The following is a 19204-nucleotide window of genomic DNA, read 5'->3' on the forward strand; positions in this document are numbered from 1 at the left end:
TGAGTGAGGACCGCTTGACTCCAGATAAAAAAGGAGAGTGGTTACCCAGCATAGAATACTTTTTGCTTGTTATCCACAACTGAAAATTTTTCTTTCTTGCAATATTCATTGCAATTACTAGCCAAAATTAGTCGGTTTGCTGCTGGGTAAACATCTTCTTTTGCTTTGTAAGGCTAAACCTTATCTTCTAGATTCCTTAAATTTGAAAATCAAAAAAAAAATGTTTTCTGACTTTCCTTCATTACCAAAATACAGTGGCAGAAGAATGGTTAAATATAATGTATTACAGTGAAATATTTTAATTTTATTATATCTTGTCTCTGTTGTTTTATGTGCTGTGCGGTTATGTGTTGTTTATGCTGTTTTATTTCTAGCTATTTAAATAAGATTTGTTTCCAGAGAGTGAAGAAAGGTTGTTGGCACACTGGTAAACTTAGCCTGCTTTAACTGTAAAATTTATTGATGCAGGGAGCTGAGTCGCAACAAAATAAAGAAAATAGATGGGCTTACTTTCCAAGGACTTCCAGCTCTGAAGTCATTAAAGCTGCAGAGAAATGGGGTGACTAGGCTCATGGATGGTGCCTTCTGGGGATTAACCAGCATGGAGGTCCTGTAAGTGTACATTTTCATATCTTCTGCAATTTGATAGAATTGCACAGAATGAAGAGAACCGCATGATAAAATTTGAAATTGATTTTGAATTAACTTGTTCCAGAGTGGTTTGAAAAGCAGCAAGCATTAATAGGTGAAAATACAAAATGACACATTCTGAATGCATGCATACAACTGTAAATGTAAACAGAGTCTGCAGATACCTAGCCCGTAGCATTAAACTAGATGTAGACCAAGGGCAAAGCATGCAGTTCATTGACTTTCCAAACCTTATGTCTTTTGTCTGTCTGTGTTTGTGTTTGTGTAGGCAGCTGGACCATAACAACTTAACAGAGGTAACCAAAGGCTGGCTTTATGGCTTGCTGATGCTGCAGCAGCTCCATCTCAGCCAAAATGCCATCAGCAGGATCAGTCCTGATGCCTGGGAATTTTGCCAAAAACTCAGTGAGCTGTGAGTAGCTTTTATTCAATTCCAGTTTTGAAAGCAGTGTACATGCCAAAGCATGAGCTTCTTACCACTGATCTGTAAATTTTTCGTAACAAAGTTTCCAAGGTGACAACAACTTTTTTGTGTGCAAGACAGTTAGATTTTGTTGAAAGAAGTTGAAGCCAACCGTGTCTACTTCATTTTGCTGTGGCAGTTGAATTAAAGCTTTGACACAGGCATTTTCAAATGAAAGAAATCCATTCTGCAATAATTTGTGAATTATGGGAAATAATGTGCAAGTTATATGACCAAAAATTGTGTGGTAGGTTTTTTTTGTGATAGTTGTAATGGAAAGAGTTTTTTCCTCCCCAAAAAAATTCACCTAGGTTGAACTGAGTCATAAGCACTGCAGCATAAACACTAAAATCCCTTTTTTCTCTTGAACTTGCAGAGATTTGACGTTCAATCATTTAGCAAGGTTAGATGATTCAAGCTTTGTTGGTCTCAGCCTACTAGTTGGACTGTACATCGGAAACAACAAAGTAAACTACATTGCTGATTGCGCCTTCCGGGGACTTTCCAGTCTTCAAACTCTGTAAGTTGACAGAACTTGATTTTTAAGGTCTAACACTTTCATTTTTTATAATAGAAATTTATAACTGCAAAACTTTCTATTAAATTCCCCAGTTGAACATATGTTTTGTTTTCAGTCCAGCCTTTTTCCAGGGTATTTGGGAGAAAGACGACTTCCTCTTTTAAATTTATTTTGTAAAATTTATTTATTTATTCATTTTGTATAAATTTTAAGTTTGAATTTAATAATTTTAAAATTATTTTGTATCATCATTGTCATGGGAAGGCCGTGCCACCCTACGATGGCAGCAGGCAGCACTGCTACCTGCAGCTGTAGGGACCTGGACTGCAGTTACATCCTTTGAATCAACATTTTCTGTTACGGTCGAAAAAGAAGACAGAACTTTTAACACTTAAGAGTTTCTACAGATGCTGTCAGTTTTCCTACAGATGTTGTCAGTTTTCCTAACTGACCAAGTGTTCTAAACATTTGAACAGTTTTATTTTTTTTAAATAAATGTGCTGTAAGAACGGGTGAGAAAGAAAGAAATGAATCTGAAAATAGCTAGATTTGTTAACATTTACCAATTGCGTTATCACTGACCTGTCTGTTTCTCAGATGGATGAAATGTTTGCTTTTCTTTTCAGGCTTTGAAAAGGATGTTAGCATTTTACCCTTAGGCTTTTGCTCACATACTTGCACCTTGGGCATCTAACTGAAATGCAGTTCAGAGTCATATGCTACATTCATTAAGTATCATTAAGTATACAGAAAGGAGATGAAGGCCTCCAGAGAGCAAGTCAGAGACTTGTGAAGTGTCTGAGTTCACAGATGGGAACTGAGTCTTAAACATTTCCTGCTAGATTTTTTTTTCCTCTAGCCCTACCCTGTTGATTCTTTTCACTAATGTTGCCCATCTGTTTGTATTTTGCAGATAATTTTGATTTTAGAGGCCCTAGGATTTTAAAATTCTTCCCTGATTAGTAAATCTCTGTTTTTGTATTAAATCTTGCAGAAGCTTTTTGTTTTGTAGTATTTATAATCAATCCCCTTCTGTCCTGTCTTTCTCTCTTAGGATATTCCTGTTTTTGAATATCTTTGGAAAGTTTCTTTATATGTTTTCTAAGGATTCTTAAACTTGTGATCTTTTAGAGTATCAGTAGAAAGAGTATTCAGTAGATGATTGTCAAACTTTCCTAGTAAAAATTTAAATGGAATAGCTGATCAGGAAAAAATTCTTTCTTAAATTAATACTACAGAAAGCTGTTCTAGAAATTATTTTAAATATCCTGTGTTCTTTAGGAACTGTTTTGGTTTTTGTTTTTTAATGGCTCTTGTGATTTGATTTTTGTTTTCCTATCTTTAAACAGGGATCTGAAAAACAATGAAATATCATGGACTATTGAAGATATGAACGGTGCTTTCTCTGGCCTGGATAAGCTTAAAAAGCTGTGAGTATGGATACAGGATTTGTATCTTGCCATTCCTTGAAGAGTTCAGTCCTGGATTTACCTTACACCTGTTGCAAGGATCAAGCTCAGTGCTGGAGGTGTTACATTTTACATAGCAGAGATGCATTTTCTCTGTTACTATTTTGTTCATGATAAAATTCTATTATATTCCATGAGCATTTTAAAATTTTATTCTGTTTTGTAAAGTGTTCGTGTTCTATAAAAGAAATTCCATATTTTTCTAGGCAAACTAATCTGAAATATTCAGATTTTAAATATTATTAATATAGGGACTAATCTTATTTATGGAAACGTTTTACAAAGAATGAGGGTTCCCACAATAAATAGTGCTGCTAAGTTTATTAACAGATATTATGAAAATCTAATGACAAGGATAGTGTTTGAAACAGAAATGAAGCATGCAGAAAAAGTGCATTCATTGTAGTGAAAAGATACCATTTTCAAATGCACATCTGTGGAAAAAAAAGTGCTTATGTTTATATATATGCAATATATGTATATGGGATAATCCATATCACTGAACTGTACACATTAAACATCTTGACTGAGGTGATTGTAAATGTATCACAGTATTTTTGAGATACTGTGCTACAGTAGAAGAGGAAAGGTGAACAGTAGTCACAGTTTGGAAATAAACACAAAAACAAAACTGTTTGCCATTTTCTCCCTTGGTCCAAAAATGCCCCCATTTTAATGCATCTATTTTGCATTATGTATTTACATATTTTTCAGGATTCTACAAGGAAACAGGATTAGATCCATTACAAAGAAAGCATTTTCTGGTCTGGATGCACTTGAACACCTGTAAGTAGTAGAAATTCATATTTAAGTCAGTTTTGATACTAACTGAAACAAAATAGGACTAACAAGCTTTGCTTGTGGCTGTTTCAGTGGAACACACCTTGGCTGGAGTAATGTTCTTAGCAAGGTTATGGTTTTTTGGAGCTATGTGGAGTGTGAATTTTGTGATTAAACTGTACTACATATGTTGTGTGCTCTAAAACTGTTTGATACTCTCTTACTGTTTATTGTTTATTGAACGAGAGAATCCTTTGTATATCACTAATGAGACAAACTATTTTATGTATCTTCATCCTAAATGCATCACTAACAAATTATTCTTTTATCTTCCAATGTTCTTTTTTTTTTTTTTTCCCCCTCATAGAGATCTAAGTAACAATGCAATTATGTCAGTTCAAGGAAATGCCTTTTTGCAAATGAAGAAACTAAAAGAATTGTAAGTTTCTTTCTAAAAATATCACTTCAGACATGATATGTATCCATATATTTATTGTATCTGTGTATGCTTACATGGTATTTTATATATGTTTGTATGCATAGACAGTAAGTGTGTCTGTGTATGTGTTATTCATAAAAGTGAGGTGATGGAGTGGTAAGTTCTCAATGTAGTATCTCTGAAATGACATAATAATGGTCTGTCTTCTTTTTTTTCATGTGATGACTTTATTTAAGTGAAATAGGATGGGGGAAGGGTTGTTCTTTTTCTGCTACATTTGGTGTCTGGGGTCCTCAGTTTTAAATTGGCTGATTCTTAATAGATAAAGGAGACTTTGATGTAATGTCCTATAATATGAGCAGTGCTGTAACTGAGCTGCAGCTTATTGGACCGGTGAAGTGCAGAGTTGTAATTCTTTTATAAAGACCTGGTTGTCAGTGCTTATAATTGAGTCCTCATATCCTACAGTAGCAAAGGGGCAGGTTGTCAGAGAAGTCGTGAAGCGGTCACCAGCAAGAATGGACTCCCTTAGTGGTTTTTTTTTTGTTGTGTTTTGTCCTTTCACCCTCTTTCCCAGTTAATTAATGAGTTAGATTCTAGAGATAGGTTTTGCTGAAGGGAAAACATCATTATTGTTCACTGTGTTTGAAGCACAGTTCATTGTTCCTCATGCATATATCTAATTTCTCCCCAATATTCATAACAGCCTTTCCTAGTCAGGTCTGTTGTCCTGATCTGCTCTATTGTATAATCTGGCAGCCAGCTAAAGAATAATAAAAAGGTGCTGCTGTCATTCGTGTGCCTGTTCTGAAACACCCAGTAGACATTGATTAGGACTGATGAAGATGTATAGGGGTGTTAGGAAGTACTTTCCCAGTATTTAGTATAAATTCCCATCTAGTCATTTTATTCAATGGCCCTATTACCTGAAGATAATATGACAAATAATGCATCAGGCTAGCTAAAAGAGCTCTGTTCCTCTGCCTTCTAAGAATAACAAGAATCCCCTTAGCACTTTAGTGGAAGATGATCTGTTTCATCTAGATGCAAAAGAGCAAACTGGCATCTGGAGGTCTTATTCACATCGATGTGAAAAGAACATAGAGCCCCTCTCCCTTTTCTGCAAGAAATTTTTGAGGATTCTTGTGCTATTTGATATTTTCATTTATGACTTAAAAATATTCCCTGGATCCATTATTTTTGATTTCATATAAGAAGAGATAATATTGCAAACTTTGAAGAGAAGAGTTTCATTACTTGATCTGTTTGTGTTTTTTAAGGAGATTCTGCTTTTTAATCTAAAATTGTGGAGGCTTTATACTTCCGCTCCTCATTTCGTATGTTCTGCAGAATATCCCTTTTTTCTTCATGTTTTGTTTTCCCTCTATGAATGTAGTTATTTACAAGAATTAGGTATACTGATAATTAATTCTTCACTTGTTACCGTAGCACTAACTGTTGCTTGTCTTTCCATCCCCCATTTTTAAATACTTTCCTCAAAATAAATTCTAACTGAATTCCTTAACGACCTGTGCTTTGTGGAACTGTATTATGAACAACAACAACAAGCAAGTGTTCAATGTGTAATTTCTTTTTCTTAGGCATTTAAACACATCGAGCCTCCTGTGTGACTGCCAGTTAAAGTGGCTACCACAGTGGGTGTCAGAGAACAACTTTCAGAACTTTGTAAATGCCAGCTGTGCCCATCCTCAGCCTCTCAAAGGCAGAAGCATCTTTGCCGTCAGCCTAGACACGTTTGTCTGTGGTGAGTATGGCCCCTACCCCTTATTCCATAGAGCAAATTTTGCCCAAAGGTTTGATTTTGTGGTATTTTCTTTGGTATGATTTGGTTTCTCTAACTAAATGCAGAGGATTTAATTTGTTAAAATTTAATTTTCTGTTCCCAAACTTGGATGTAGAAGCTTATGGTTTCATACCAGATGGGGAGTGACATTTTCTTCCTTCTTATTTCATGTACAGCTTGCTTACCTGGTGCACAAAATGGTGTGCAGAAAGCTCAGCAGTTTGTGGTGGTAAATTTATATGCTTTAAGCTAAAAAATGGATATTGTTTAGATAACTCATTTATAAAGGAAACATATGTTGTCAAACTTGAGATATTTTTTGGTTTTGATTTATAATTTACTTTCATGCTTCGTAAGAGTTGAGATCTTCCAAGGCTGAGAAAATTTGAAGGTAAAATAGCCATACTGACCTCATCTTTGTCACTTCTTTATGTGTACTTGTTGTCTAGCTTTAAAAATCACTGGGGACACATAACTTATAGTCTGTTTTACTTAATCTGTATTTTAAAATGTAAAATTTTCACAATTATGCTACCAATATTTTGTATTTCAGTAGGCCAGAAAGTGAATCATAATACAGTGGGTTTTTTGTCCCTCATCACTCTGGAGTGATAGCATCCATCCTAAAATCTTCATGTGCATGTGTAGTAACATTCATTTGTGTGTAGTAACTTCCAGTATCAACTGCTTAAAGTATGGCTAAACGTACAGAACAAACATGCAAGTGCCCTTGCAGCATAGCTATTCAAATGCTGTGAGTACTCTTGTAGACTAAGTAGGAAATTTGATAACCTCAGGAAATTAAGATCTGACTAATTTCCTGTATTTTTGTTCTGTACATATTATTTTTTTCCTATTAAAGAAAATTCCAAATTTATATTTAGAAAAGAACCATATGTGTCAATAACTTTCCCCCCATAAGAAACCATATTGCTTAATTTTTGCTGCTTGTACTCTTACGTTTTCTCAATAGCAAGGTAGGCACAGAATACTTGAAAATAAGGTCTATGAATGTTAAGTGTCTTCTCTCCCATTAACAGACAAATGTTTTAGTACGTTAATGTTAAATAACAAGTCCATAATGAATGGTACATAATAGGTAGTGCTGAAAGGAAGAAGCTGACATGAACATTGCAGGAAATAACTCTTTGCTAGATAGCTAATGAAGTTTATATCCTACACGTGATAAATACACTGTGTTAAGAAATAAAGCTGGAGATTTAACCTATATATTTCCATATATCTTGCTTGTTAAGCTACAGAGGATCTTTCAGCTGCTGAATGCAAAGCATGTGTTAGGCAAGATTTCCATATCTGTGAAGCTAAAGTATAGAAAATTCACATAATTTATGCTTTCTAAAACTGTCTAAAACAGGCTGAAACAAATGCTGAGACATGTCCATACCAAAGATAACTCTGTGGAAATAATAAATAGATGCTTTTGTGACCTGTCTTAATTAGTTAAATTTAGAACAGTGATACTAAATGCAGTACTATTTAAGTGATGGATCGCTGGTTTGTTGTTATACAGCTGTCAGGCGTCTTCTGCAGAATGAGAAATGTATTCCTCAAAAGAGAATGAGAAAGTGTGTGTGTGTATATGCGTGCTTGTGATGCATAGGCATGTATATCTGTGTAATAAATGTTTGTACAAACACACACACACACACACACACACACACACACTTTGTTCTCTTCTGGAAAAAAAGACATTGCCAGTTTTATCCTGAAATATTCTGTAACATTAAAGTTGTTTAAGTGATCCTTTTGTTCTACCTCAGGAAAAACTACATCTTAAAATATTTTACTGTTCGGCACTCTTTTTTTACTGGAGTAATTTTGATATGTTTTAGTTTGTTTAACTGTCAACTTGTTGTGCAAGTAGTATAATTTGTTTTGGAGGGCTTAACACAGGTACAAAGCAGGAAGACTAACCAGGGTCAAAAGACAGTTAATTCTGGAAGCTGACAAAATGACACTTCTATAGTAGTTTTTCAATAGCAAAGACCTCTCCAGAGTATAATGTCTTGAAATTCTTGCATTTTCAGCACTGCTGCATTTGTAAGATAGATCAAAAAGCCACAGATCACTGGAGCAATGACTTTTGCACTTGACTTTTTTATGGGTTTAGGAAAAACCCTAGGCTTTACCTTGCTCTTTTCTGCAGAAGAGCTGTGCTTTCAATAAAGAAAAAGTCCTATCAACCTGAGGTGTAGTAAAGGTGAAGGGTAGGCTGCATGACTGACATTCAACATAGCTCTTATGGGTGTCAGGGGGGAGTTCTCTCCTCTTTAGTGCTGCTGTTGATCAAACCGTACACCCACTCTGCTTCTAAATTTGCTTTCTGTTCAATGAGAGACAACTTTGCTCAATAAACACATAAATATGGCATCTTTAAATGTCCCAAAGCTAATGAAATTTAAAATGAAAGTATCATATATCCACTTTATGTACACTTGTCTGACTCTTCTCTCAAATCTATAAAACAAGGCTTACAAACTGTTTCTAAAAAAGAGTACTCGGAGCTTACATATATTTTCTTTTCCTCAGTCTTACAATTTTTTCTCTTCTTTCTCTGCAGATGATTTTCCTAAGCCACAGATCACTGTCCAGCCAGAAACACAGTCAGCAATCAAAGGCTCCAACCTGAGTTTTGTGTGTTCAGCAGCCAGCAGCAGTGATTCTCCAATGACTTTTGCATGGAAGAAAGACAACGAATTACTGCATGATGCTGAAATGGAGAATTACGCCCACCTCCGGGCCCAGGGAGGAGAAGTGATGGAATACACCACCATCCTCCGGCTACGCAATGTTGAGTTCAGCAATGAAGGGAAATACCAGTGTGTTATTTCCAATCACTTTGGTTCATCCTACTCTGTCAAAGCCAAGCTTACAGTCAACAGTAAGTATGTTGCTTTTTGTTTGTGAATCTCAAAGGAAGAATCATTTTAATCTAGATATGTGTATGTATTTTATTTTAATTCTATTCATTTTTGTCTTTTAGAAGGTCCCTTAATACCCTGAGATGATTTCTTAAGGTGTTTTTGGTTCCACGACCACTATTCATTTTCTAATCTATTTCCATTGTGCTGAACACTTTAAGATCATAGTATAGGAATAAAATAACAAACCCTATTTAAAGTAAATCTGAAAAAGCCTATGTAACATGATGAGAAAATGTTCATCTTTTTCCTTCTTTACAGGAGATACATACATGTAGTCTATATCAAGGTACTATGGAAAGATCAGATTTTAATCCAGGTAGTCTCACATACTTGACAACTCCCTTTCTGTTGGTTGTCCACTGATAAATTTAGGTTGTGAGTTTTTCTGAGATTTATAGGAACAGGCAAGATACTAAAATGAATAATGTGCTGTGCAAAAGAGGAAAAGTGTGTTCCATTTATCATTCATTGTTCACTCCACTATTGCTCCCTTTTCTTCAGTGCTGCCGTCCTTTACAAAGATCCCCATGGACTTGACCATTCGTGCTGGGGCAATGGCCCGTTTGGAGTGTGCTGCTGTGGGGCACCCTGTCCCGCAGATCGCTTGGCAGAAGGACGGAGGGACGGATTTTCCTGCCGCACGCAAGAGGCGCATGCACGTCATGCCCGAAGATGATGTGTTCTTCATTGTTGATGTGAAAATTGAGGACACAGGGGTTTATAGCTGCACAGCTCAAAACACTGCTGGAAGCATTTCGGCTAATGCAACTTTGACAGTCTTAGGTAAGAAATTGTCAACCATTAATGGCATAAATCTTGAAGAACATAACTGTTGCTGAGCACTTTTAAAAATCATGTACAGATTAAAGATGTTTTCAAAGTGCTCTATAGAAATAACAATACTCTGAAATAGTATTTATTGATATATGACAATAGATAAGAAATATATACTCCAGAACACAATCTCTATTAGGATACACAACTATAAAAGTTATTTATGTTTTATTTCTCAGTGTATATTTGAAACAGCATTTAATATGTAGAAAAGAAAAGAAGCAAGGTAGAAAAAAAGAAAAATGGGCTGTTGTTTTTGTTTAGAGTCAGGATATTTAGTTAACTTTTGTTTCCTGTCATTTTGTCACTCTTCCTAACCTAATTCTTTGCATTCTTGATCATGTGTGATTTGGCGTTTTTACTTCTGAAAAGAAAGCAAGCATCTGTGTTGATCGATTGACAAGTAAACTGCAGGCTTTCAGTTCAAACTCCTCAAATGCATTTTCCCTGAGAGAATTACTGTAAGCTTCATTAGGCCTTACTGATGCATTTAATTTAGTTTTTCCTGTTTAGCTCTGAAGGGACATGTTCCCATTCCTGCAAGGTCATGAAGAGCATAAAGCTTACGCTCTCTTTGCAGAAACGCCGTCATTTTTGCGACCTTTGTTGGATCGAACTGTAACAAAAGGTGAAACCGCGGTCTTGCAGTGCATTGCTGGCGGCAGCCCTCCCCCCCGACTGAACTGGACCAAGGATGACAGCCCTCTCGTGGTAACGGAGAGACATTTCTTTGCTGCTGGCAATCAGCTGCTGATTATTGTGGATACGGATGTCGACGATGCTGGGAAGTACACGTGTGAAATGTCTAACACAGTTGGGACCGAGCGAGGCAACATCCGTCTTAATGTAATTCCCACTCCCACCTGTGATTCTCCCCAAAACATTGCCCAGGCCCTTGATGATGATGGCTGGGCCACGGTCGGCATTGTGATCATAGCTGTGGTTTGCTGCGTGGTGGGCACTTCCTTGGTGTGGGTGGTCATCATCTACCACACCAGAAGAAGAAATGAAGATTGCAGCATCACAAATACAGGTGTGTAAAATGAAGGGTTTCACTGGATAGGCAAAAAAAAAAAAAAAAGAAGAAAAGTGTGTTTGTGGTTAATCTGCAGTCAATTTCTTATAGGAGCATTCATGTGTTTTGTTTCTGACTTAGAAGACAAAACTTCCTCTTAACCTCAACACTTGCAGGCAAATTTAAGAATGGTCCTACAAATCCTGAAATATATTGATGCATTTTGTGCATATTTTGCTTCACCACAGATGAAACAAATTTGCCTGCTGACATTCCAAGTTACCTGTCATCCCAGGGGACGCTGGCTGAAAGGCAGGATGGGTATGGTTCATCTGAAAATGGCAGTCATCATCAGTTCCTCACGTCTTCCATGGGAGGATATTTCTTACAGCAGAGGGACAGTAATGGTAGGTGTAAAATATTAAGCACATTTTCCATGTTACCTGAGTATCTGCATCTTATCTAATGTCTTCCTAATTAGTGGAAGTAACACCACTGAAGCAGCTTCACTGATGTTTAAGAGAAAGTTAATGCATGTGATTGTATCAACAAGCTCATAACAAACTTGGTTCTGTTTGTACAAATAACACTATGGCTTTGCTTGAATCTTTACATTTCTCTAGTCTAGAGGGTTAAACTGATTAATGCTTTTCCAAAGCAGGAATATCCACAAGGAATTATAGCAGCATGTCTTCCTCAATTTTAGCTTGGGAAGGGTGCTTGTAATGGAATGTAGAGATGAGTGGTAATACTTAGGTTGTAGTGTAAGACAGCTAGTTAAACTTCCCTTTAGGGGAAAGAATTTGGGGTCAGTGAAGGACTTAGAGAAACAGCAGGTTAAAAACTGCAATATTTAACACGTATGCATCCAGCTCTCGAGAATCTAGCTCATACCTGGGTTAGGGAAGTAAAGGCGCTTTGTTGGGAAGCAGCTGGAGGTGGAGATGCAGTCAGGAGCAGTGGTTGGGGCAGATGGGGCCGGAGCAGTGGAGGGAAAGCTCTGCAGTTGTTGGGTAGTGGGAGGAGCTGCCTCCCCGCAGAGCATGTCCGTAGCCCTCAGGAACCACTGAGCTGAAAGGCAGCGGTGACGCTGAGTTGTTCAGCAGCAAGTGATGCCTTCAGACCCCCCCATCCAGAGCTTTCTCACTTCGACTGTGCTCTGAAAGCACCCAAGGTGACACAGCATGACCCTGGCTTCCACTGCCCGAGGGGAAGAAAGTCTTTGGCCCTGGTTCCTGTAGGCAGGTGTGTTTCATTATCTAAGGACTGCATGGCAAAGTCCAGCATATTCTCTGTCAAACTGATGAACTGAACACTTCTCACTAGAAAGTTAGGTTAAACTTAAGGAAGGTGTAACTTTTCTGTGAAATGTAGTAGATGCATAGATGAGATTCTAAAATGAACAAACTCAGGAAAATAATCAGTTAAAGCTTAAGAAACAAGTGTATGCTTACATGTCAATTTTATTTTTAAGGCATTTGCCATCTAGATAACGGCAGTGAAACAGACTTGGAGGGTGTTGCAGAACCATTCCTGTGCCACTACCTGGGGACCTCAGGGACGCTGTATCTGAAAGGAAATGCGTATGGTTCTGAGGCTTTTGAAACATACAGCACAAGTAAGTTGAAAGAAAGAAAAGGGTCGGTTCTACTTTCATCTGGTATTATGGTAAATCTATATAAAGGTAATTTATTTCTTTCTTTAGGTTGCAGCCCTGACCAGAGAATGGCATGCCTGGACCCTTATGAGCCTGGATGTTTAAAGAAAAGAGAATGCTGTCAGTACTCCCCTCAACTGGAGGATCCCTTTGATCAAAACATTGGCATTGCTGGGACTCAGGCAACAACTAGCAAACCCACCAACTCCATTTATACTCAAAATGAAGGAGCTGGACTAAAAAGCCTAAGTCTGAATTCAGACACCTTTGATTTAAATAGGAGTTTGGAACCCTCATCTGTTATCAGTAACAGCACTTTCATGGGTATGTTCTACTTATTGTTTTTATTCAAGCTGTCAGTATTGTCTGTTGTTCCTTGCGATACTGTTCACAATCGATTTCACAGTTTTTTCTTTCCTCCCTCCTAGAACAAGTAATTCTGTAGTGGTGCTTTGATATTCATGTAGCTAGCACTGTGAAAAATATAATTTTGTTCAATTTTGTGTGGGTCTCCATCTGCATGTTTAATTGAATGTAAGATAATTCAACATGTGAATTATAGTTACTTTCAAGAAAGGTAGATGTACAGGAAGTAGCTGGGGGTAGACAGTTTGGGAGTTTTCTTGATGTTTTGCACATGCTCTTGTTTCTTTGTTTTGTTTTCTTTTCCCTAGAGTAGACTGAGCTCTAGTCACTGCGGAACAAGTTTATGTTACTGCAGTGTCTATTTTTTAAGGCATGCACAGCATAGTCAGGGATGCAGAACTGGATGTGCAGGCTCTCTGCTGCCACACATAGAAGGATAGGTAGATGCTGAGAATTTGAGATTGCACCAGGGTATGCTGGTTGGGAAATGGCTCTTTCTTGATCTGTAAAGAGGACAGTTTGGAGTGTGCTCAGACAGAACTGCCATACGTCTGAGTTCCCACATCAAACACGGCAGTTCTGTGAGTAGCTCTCTTCCAAGTCTAACTGTTGGTTCTGTTCTGCTCCTGCCTAGATAATCTAGATTCTAAGCAGCATTAGATAGAATGTCCCAAATGTTTGAAGTTCAGGAAAAGTAATTGCAGTAAAGCTACAGAATAAGCACATTTCTAGATTACCAAGAGATCTTAGTAGCTTAGCTAAAAACAAAACAGAAAAAGCAACAAAAGTCACACTTAAAATTCTTTCTGCACACCTGTCTTCAGTGGCGTGACTTTTGTCTAAAGTTAGCTGGCAGATACCCATAAATGATAGGATACTTCTGGTTTTCCTTACTTGAATGCATCTTCACAAACTTCAGGCCTAGCAGATATTTTTAGCTAATGGGCAAAAGATGTGTAAGATGCTGAGGACAACTGGGGGCAGGAGTGACTCACACACTGACTCTCTGTGTGTGAGTATATATTGCAATACTGCGAGCCAGAGCTATTTACGTTTCGCAGTGAAGCACTGTGGGGGAGGCCAACAAATAAATAAATAAATAAGTAAATAAGGACCCTGCCTAGTCATCCTTTCCCTTCTTTTTCCAAGGTGTGAATGACAAAAGAGTTAACTGGGTTTACAATTTTAACTCAAGTAGCAGGAGGAGGCGTGCAGGGGGGAGCAGAGAAGGGAAAAGTGTTGCTGTAACTTTGAAGTTCCCTGAATTTGGGGGGTTGGTTGGGCTGGTTTGTTTAAAATGCATATAAACACACATGCTGCTTTCATCCCCATGATACCCGAGTGCCAAAAGCGAGCCTGATACCGTGGGTTCTTTCCTGGCTCGTGTGTCAACAGAGTTGTTGGAGGCCGTGCTTTGCCTGCTCCTGCGTGCGAACCGGTGGGAATCTGCATCACTGGCCCCTTTGTTCTCTGGGCGTGGGGAGGGAGGTGGAAGCTCTGAAGTCTTTTTCCCCCTTCAAAAGCCAGATGTTCAGACCATAAAACCTTGCAGATGCCATGACATCTGGCAGAGGCCCTGAGACTGCACACGGCCTCCTGGCTCCCTTCCCGGATAGCCGGGCTGGGACAGGGATGGGGCGGATGGGGCTCCAGCAGCCGCCCCCTGCGGAAGGTTCTCCCGTGTGAGGAGCTAATCCAGCCCTGGCCCCCACGTTGGCTCGTACTCCCTGCAGACCTAAAGACCTTTGCAGAGCTGCTTCTTTGCAAATACCATCCACCCACATTACATCTTCATAGTCTTGAGCACTTCATAATCACTAGCCCCCTTCATTCAAAGAACCTATGGTGAGATTTTGAGGTGTGGGAGAAAACTTGATATATTTCTCCTCCTTATTTGTGGGAGTAACATCCGCAGCGTTACCTTCAAATTTGGCCCCATTTTTGCCCCCTACAGCTGCAACAAACAAAAACAGTTATCATTAACATAACTGTTGGTGCACAAGCCAAAGAGTTCACAGCTTGGATTTTTTTTTCATTATTTTTTTTTGCCTTAAGAAGCTGGGATTCATTTGCAGCTCTCATAGTGTGAGGTACATCCTTTCATGTTGTGTTAGAAGCAAAATTGCTCAGCAGAGCAGTAATGCAGATATGGACCTCATCCAAATGCATTTTTAGTAACTTCTCAAATTACAGCTTTGCTTTAAACCTTTGTTTCTAGCAAGTATGTGGTATTTCTACTGCATATTTCTTTATTTCTAGAAAAAAAATCTAGCAAATATACCTGCTAAAGGTATGACTTTGGAAACAAAATTCTTAATGGCTGTAGTGCAAAGTTGCTTGTAAAGAATGAATCAGGGTCAGTCTATGGCATCTTCTCAGAGAACAGGTCTTTTAAGTATCATTTACAGCTCCCTCGCTTTGCAACAATTCTGTCTTTCCTAGTGAAAGAAGAGAAGAGCCCTCAGGTTGAGATGTTGATGCTAAGCCTTCCCAATGGTAAAGAGCAAAAGAAATGCTAATTTGGGGGGGGAGGCTAGTGTATTCAGATAATTATTAATAAAGATTCAGCTGAAATGCCAAATTCTTTTTGGGCCATGTCTGTTCTAGCCAGTTGTGGGAAAAGAGATACGCAGGTGTGGATGAAGGGAGAATTTGGCTGGCAGGGCCTTTATTTGTGTGAGCTGCTAGCCATAAAGAAAGAAAGAAAGAAAGACTTTCTCAGCATTTAGATTGTACGATGGAGGGGTGTTACATAATGTTACATGATCTTCCCCATCCGCCCCAGCTGCATGCAGATTATTTGTATCGTTCTTTTATTCAAGAATAGGACACGAGGAATGCTTTGACTTTGCATTAGAACATGTTGTGATGTGTTTTCAGTCTGATCAGTGTTTCTCCTCTTCCTTTTCCCCTCCCCACCCAAAAAAATGGGTGTGGGAATGTGGGAATAGTCATATAAACAAAGATAATGAAATTGTGTTGTTCAAGAATAGCTATCAATCGATTCATTTGCTTTGGAAATGCTTGTAATGTCTCAGCAGGCAGAATTTTGCATTTGACTTGTGATCACATGGCTGTTTTTTCTTTTGCTTGGGTGCGGGGAAGAATAATAATGAATAAAAAAAAATCCTTTTAGTGATTTTTTGTTTGTTTATTTGTTTTTTTTCTGATCTGTTTTTGCTTGTTTTTCGTTTGTTAGTTTTTTTGCTCGCGTCTGTCCTTGGCTTGCGCTCTGCCTTATGCTCAGCCGTTAGCAAGACACAAAGCTGCTAGCACCGGTACTGCTGTGCTTATATTTATTTATATAAACAGTATTTTACATATTTACTCTCTTTCAGGGACATTTGGAAAGCCTTTATGGAGGCCTCAGCTGGACTCTCTTTCGAGCTGTAGACAGCCAGCAAGTTGCCAACCAAAAGCGTCCCATAGTAATCCTCGTGCCTCGCTGGACTTGGACTCAGAGGCAGATGAAGATGAGAGAGAAAGGACACTTTCTAGAGGAGAAAATAGCATTTATACTTACAAACGGTCCTTGGAAAACTTTAGGACTTCTACTTTCCAATCTTGTGATTCGGATACATAGCTCCTTTTGGACTTGCCATTGATTTCTGGAACCAAAGAAATATTTTGACATACTACCTCAGTGTGGAATTTTATTTAAAAAGGGAAAAAGGAAAGGAAGAAGGGAAGAGAGAAGTGACACAATGCTATGAATTCAGAACAAATAATGCATTTTTATTCAAATAAACAAGAATTGCCAAAATGTTCTAATTTTTATACTGGGAAGACATGCCTTTTAAAAATACTATATTTCTAATTATTTTATGGCTTTGTTTATGCAAATATCTTTTGTAAATTAATGGTGTAAATAATACAGCATATGTATTTCACATATGTATTTCTATGTCAGACTTCATTTTATTGAAATGAGTAGTAGGCATTCTGATTTTGTACTGTTACTTGTACCTTTTACAAATGGAAACTCCATGCTGTTTGCAGGTATCATGCATCTTATTTGCACATTACTTTTAATAAAATATGCTGCCATGTGGTCTTAGTACCACACTAGTGTATGGAGAATGCAGAGTGTGAATTTTATATTTGTAGCTACAGAAAATGTGCATTGCATATTTAAGCTGCCTTCTGTTGCCTGTTTACCTCTTTATTTGTCTAAAACTTGCGTCTCTGGATTTACTGTGTTAAATATGTTCAGCTTCTACAGGTGGGTGTGCTCCTGCCACAAGTACAGGTGGCTGGCAAGGTGGGTTGATGGTATTTGTGCCAAAAAATATACAAATCCTCCACTTTCTGGATTCCCACTGTCAGCTGCGTAGGCACATGTTGTGCATTTGCATGCGCACAGGGCTGAAGCACCAGCTGTCTGTCCATACATGCGTGCAAACAGAGCGCACGCATCTGGTGGGGGATATGCACAGTACATCCACAAATACATAGCAAGCTATTTAGTAAAAGGAGAGAGGGGGAAAAAAAAAGTCACTGGATGTTTGCCTGGTGCCATCACTCTTTTTTTAAGTGGCTTAGTGTTAAGCGTTTGCCAAATATTCAATGCATGTCCAAATTTTTGATTTCCCATACCCTTTCTGCCTCTTTCCACTTTCTGCAGCCACTTCCACGCACAACATAAGGTATTCAAAGTACAAGATAATATTTTCTTTGGTTTAGCTTCTGCTTCTGTTCTTTATTCAGCTGCCCTTTTCTGTTTATAGATAAATGAGATCTGTGCTTTATTCAGTTACTCTGTCAAATTGAGCAATTATAAATTCTTGCTGGGTTAAATTGCACTAGTGAACTCAGTGCCTTTGACTATAAAAAAATCATAGAGGATTGCTTGCTGTAAGATAGTAATTAAAACTAAGTGAAAACACTCTGTTCTGTTTTTCTATCTACAGCTGCATAATGTCTTAAAAAGCTGTGAATACCGTTGTCATCACTGCATTAAAACAGTGTGACTCCAAAATGGTTAATATTACAGGACATCAGCTTTTTATATCTGTATACTTTGAAGGTGCAAACCTACATAGTTGCTAAATCTCTTCTTTTAAACTAAATTAGAAGCAGCTGTCAGAATAGGCCATCACAGACATCATGGCTAAAGCTAGAGCAAGGGTTTTGCTGCAGAGTGCAGCTGAGCTCAGGGCTTTCTGTTGTTTGTAGCTAGAAACCTGGTACCCAGATTGCTGTGAAAATTTCCCTTCAATTTAGGCGCTAGTATTAGAGACAGGAAGTTAATCCATCCTTAGTCACTGGTGGTCTAAGTGCAGAGAATGTGTTTTGTCTGCTTTAGTTTATCATATTGCCAGATTTTCTGACTCTTATTGTTAATTTGTCTTCATTGCTGCCAGATGTGGTGATGTGGTGACAGACATTGATATGGGTACTTCATTATAATTAGGTGCATTTTGAAAAGAGTTTTTTTTTTTTTTTTTTTCCCTTGAGCTAAGCCCAAAGCTTTAAGTCAATAAGGGAAAAAATCTTAAAGTTGATTTTTCTTAATAAATCAAGGTAATTTATCTCTTTTTTCCTCTCCTGACCCCATTTTTGAGGGGTGAGAACAAAGCGAGGGGCATGATACCTTACATTTCTAACTAAACAGTGCTTTTTCACATACCTAAAAAAGAGGAGAGTTAAAAACAGGAACATTTTGCGTTCTAAGATTAATATTTGAGCTTACCATCCATGTTAAAGGGTTATCAAGAAAAAAGCAAACTTTTAATTTGTCTTCTATATAGTGAAGGAAGGAGGAGAGGGTTGGTAGTCGAAACAGTATCGCTTTTTTCTTCCCCTTTCATCTTTCCCCCGCCTTAAATGTTTTTGGACTGAGTTTTCGAGAGTACGCAGAGCCCAGTCTCCCTCTAATCCTTGCACCGAAAGGATTTCAGGGTCAATGACTGTATTTCAGATCCTTCCCATTAATTTTCAAACAGTATCCTAAAAATACAAGTAGATATAATTTTATTTACTGCCCCTTATACCCCAGAAATGGAAATGAGTGCTCATGAGTATTCTTTTCTAAAAAAAAAAAGAAAAAGAAAAAAATCATGTTTGGCCATTTATATGGCAGAAAGCTAAAGCCTCAAGTTGATGTGATAAATTGCAGCTAATAATAAATCTGCTCCATCTTAAAAGATGCTTGGAGTGAAATATCAGTGTTGCAGAATGACCGAACAATTTGCCACTTTATGGCTGGCAGCAACTGGAACCATGTCATGGGCTAACTTACTGCTTGTAAAATGTTATTTA

The 19204-nt window shown here is 37.9% G+C and overlaps 1 protein-coding gene across 1 annotated transcript in view; it reads left to right on the forward strand.

The window, feature by feature from the left end:
• LRIG3 (leucine rich repeats and immunoglobulin like domains 3) overlaps positions 1 to 17168 on the forward strand; it is a gene marked incomplete at its 5' end in the record, with an annotated part of 43247 nt that extends 26079 nt beyond the window's left edge. The window contains 14 exons of the mRNA XM_026050282.1: positions 469 to 612; positions 920 to 1063; positions 1491 to 1634; positions 2984 to 3064; positions 3818 to 3889; positions 4251 to 4322; positions 5924 to 6087; positions 8708 to 9028; positions 9573 to 9854; positions 10486 to 10938; positions 11169 to 11327; positions 12395 to 12538; positions 12626 to 12901; positions 16282 to 17168. Of these exons, the coding sequence (XP_025906067.1) occupies positions 469 to 612; positions 920 to 1063; positions 1491 to 1634; positions 2984 to 3064; positions 3818 to 3889; positions 4251 to 4322; positions 5924 to 6087; positions 8708 to 9028; positions 9573 to 9854; positions 10486 to 10938; positions 11169 to 11327; positions 12395 to 12538; positions 12626 to 12901; positions 16282 to 16526 (2701 nt within the window). The remainder of the gene's footprint in view (positions 1 to 468; positions 613 to 919; positions 1064 to 1490; positions 1635 to 2983; positions 3065 to 3817; positions 3890 to 4250; positions 4323 to 5923; positions 6088 to 8707; positions 9029 to 9572; positions 9855 to 10485; positions 10939 to 11168; positions 11328 to 12394; positions 12539 to 12625; positions 12902 to 16281) is intronic.
• Positions 17169 to 19204: the final 2036 nt, after the last annotated feature.

The sequence above is a fragment of the Nothoprocta perdicaria genome, unplaced genomic scaffold (assembly GCF_003342845.1).
Source record: "Nothoprocta perdicaria isolate Ctin4 unplaced genomic scaffold, notPer1 scaffold_67, whole genome shotgun sequence".
NCBI classification, from domain to species: domain Eukaryota; kingdom Metazoa; phylum Chordata; class Aves; order Tinamiformes; family Tinamidae; genus Nothoprocta; species Nothoprocta perdicaria.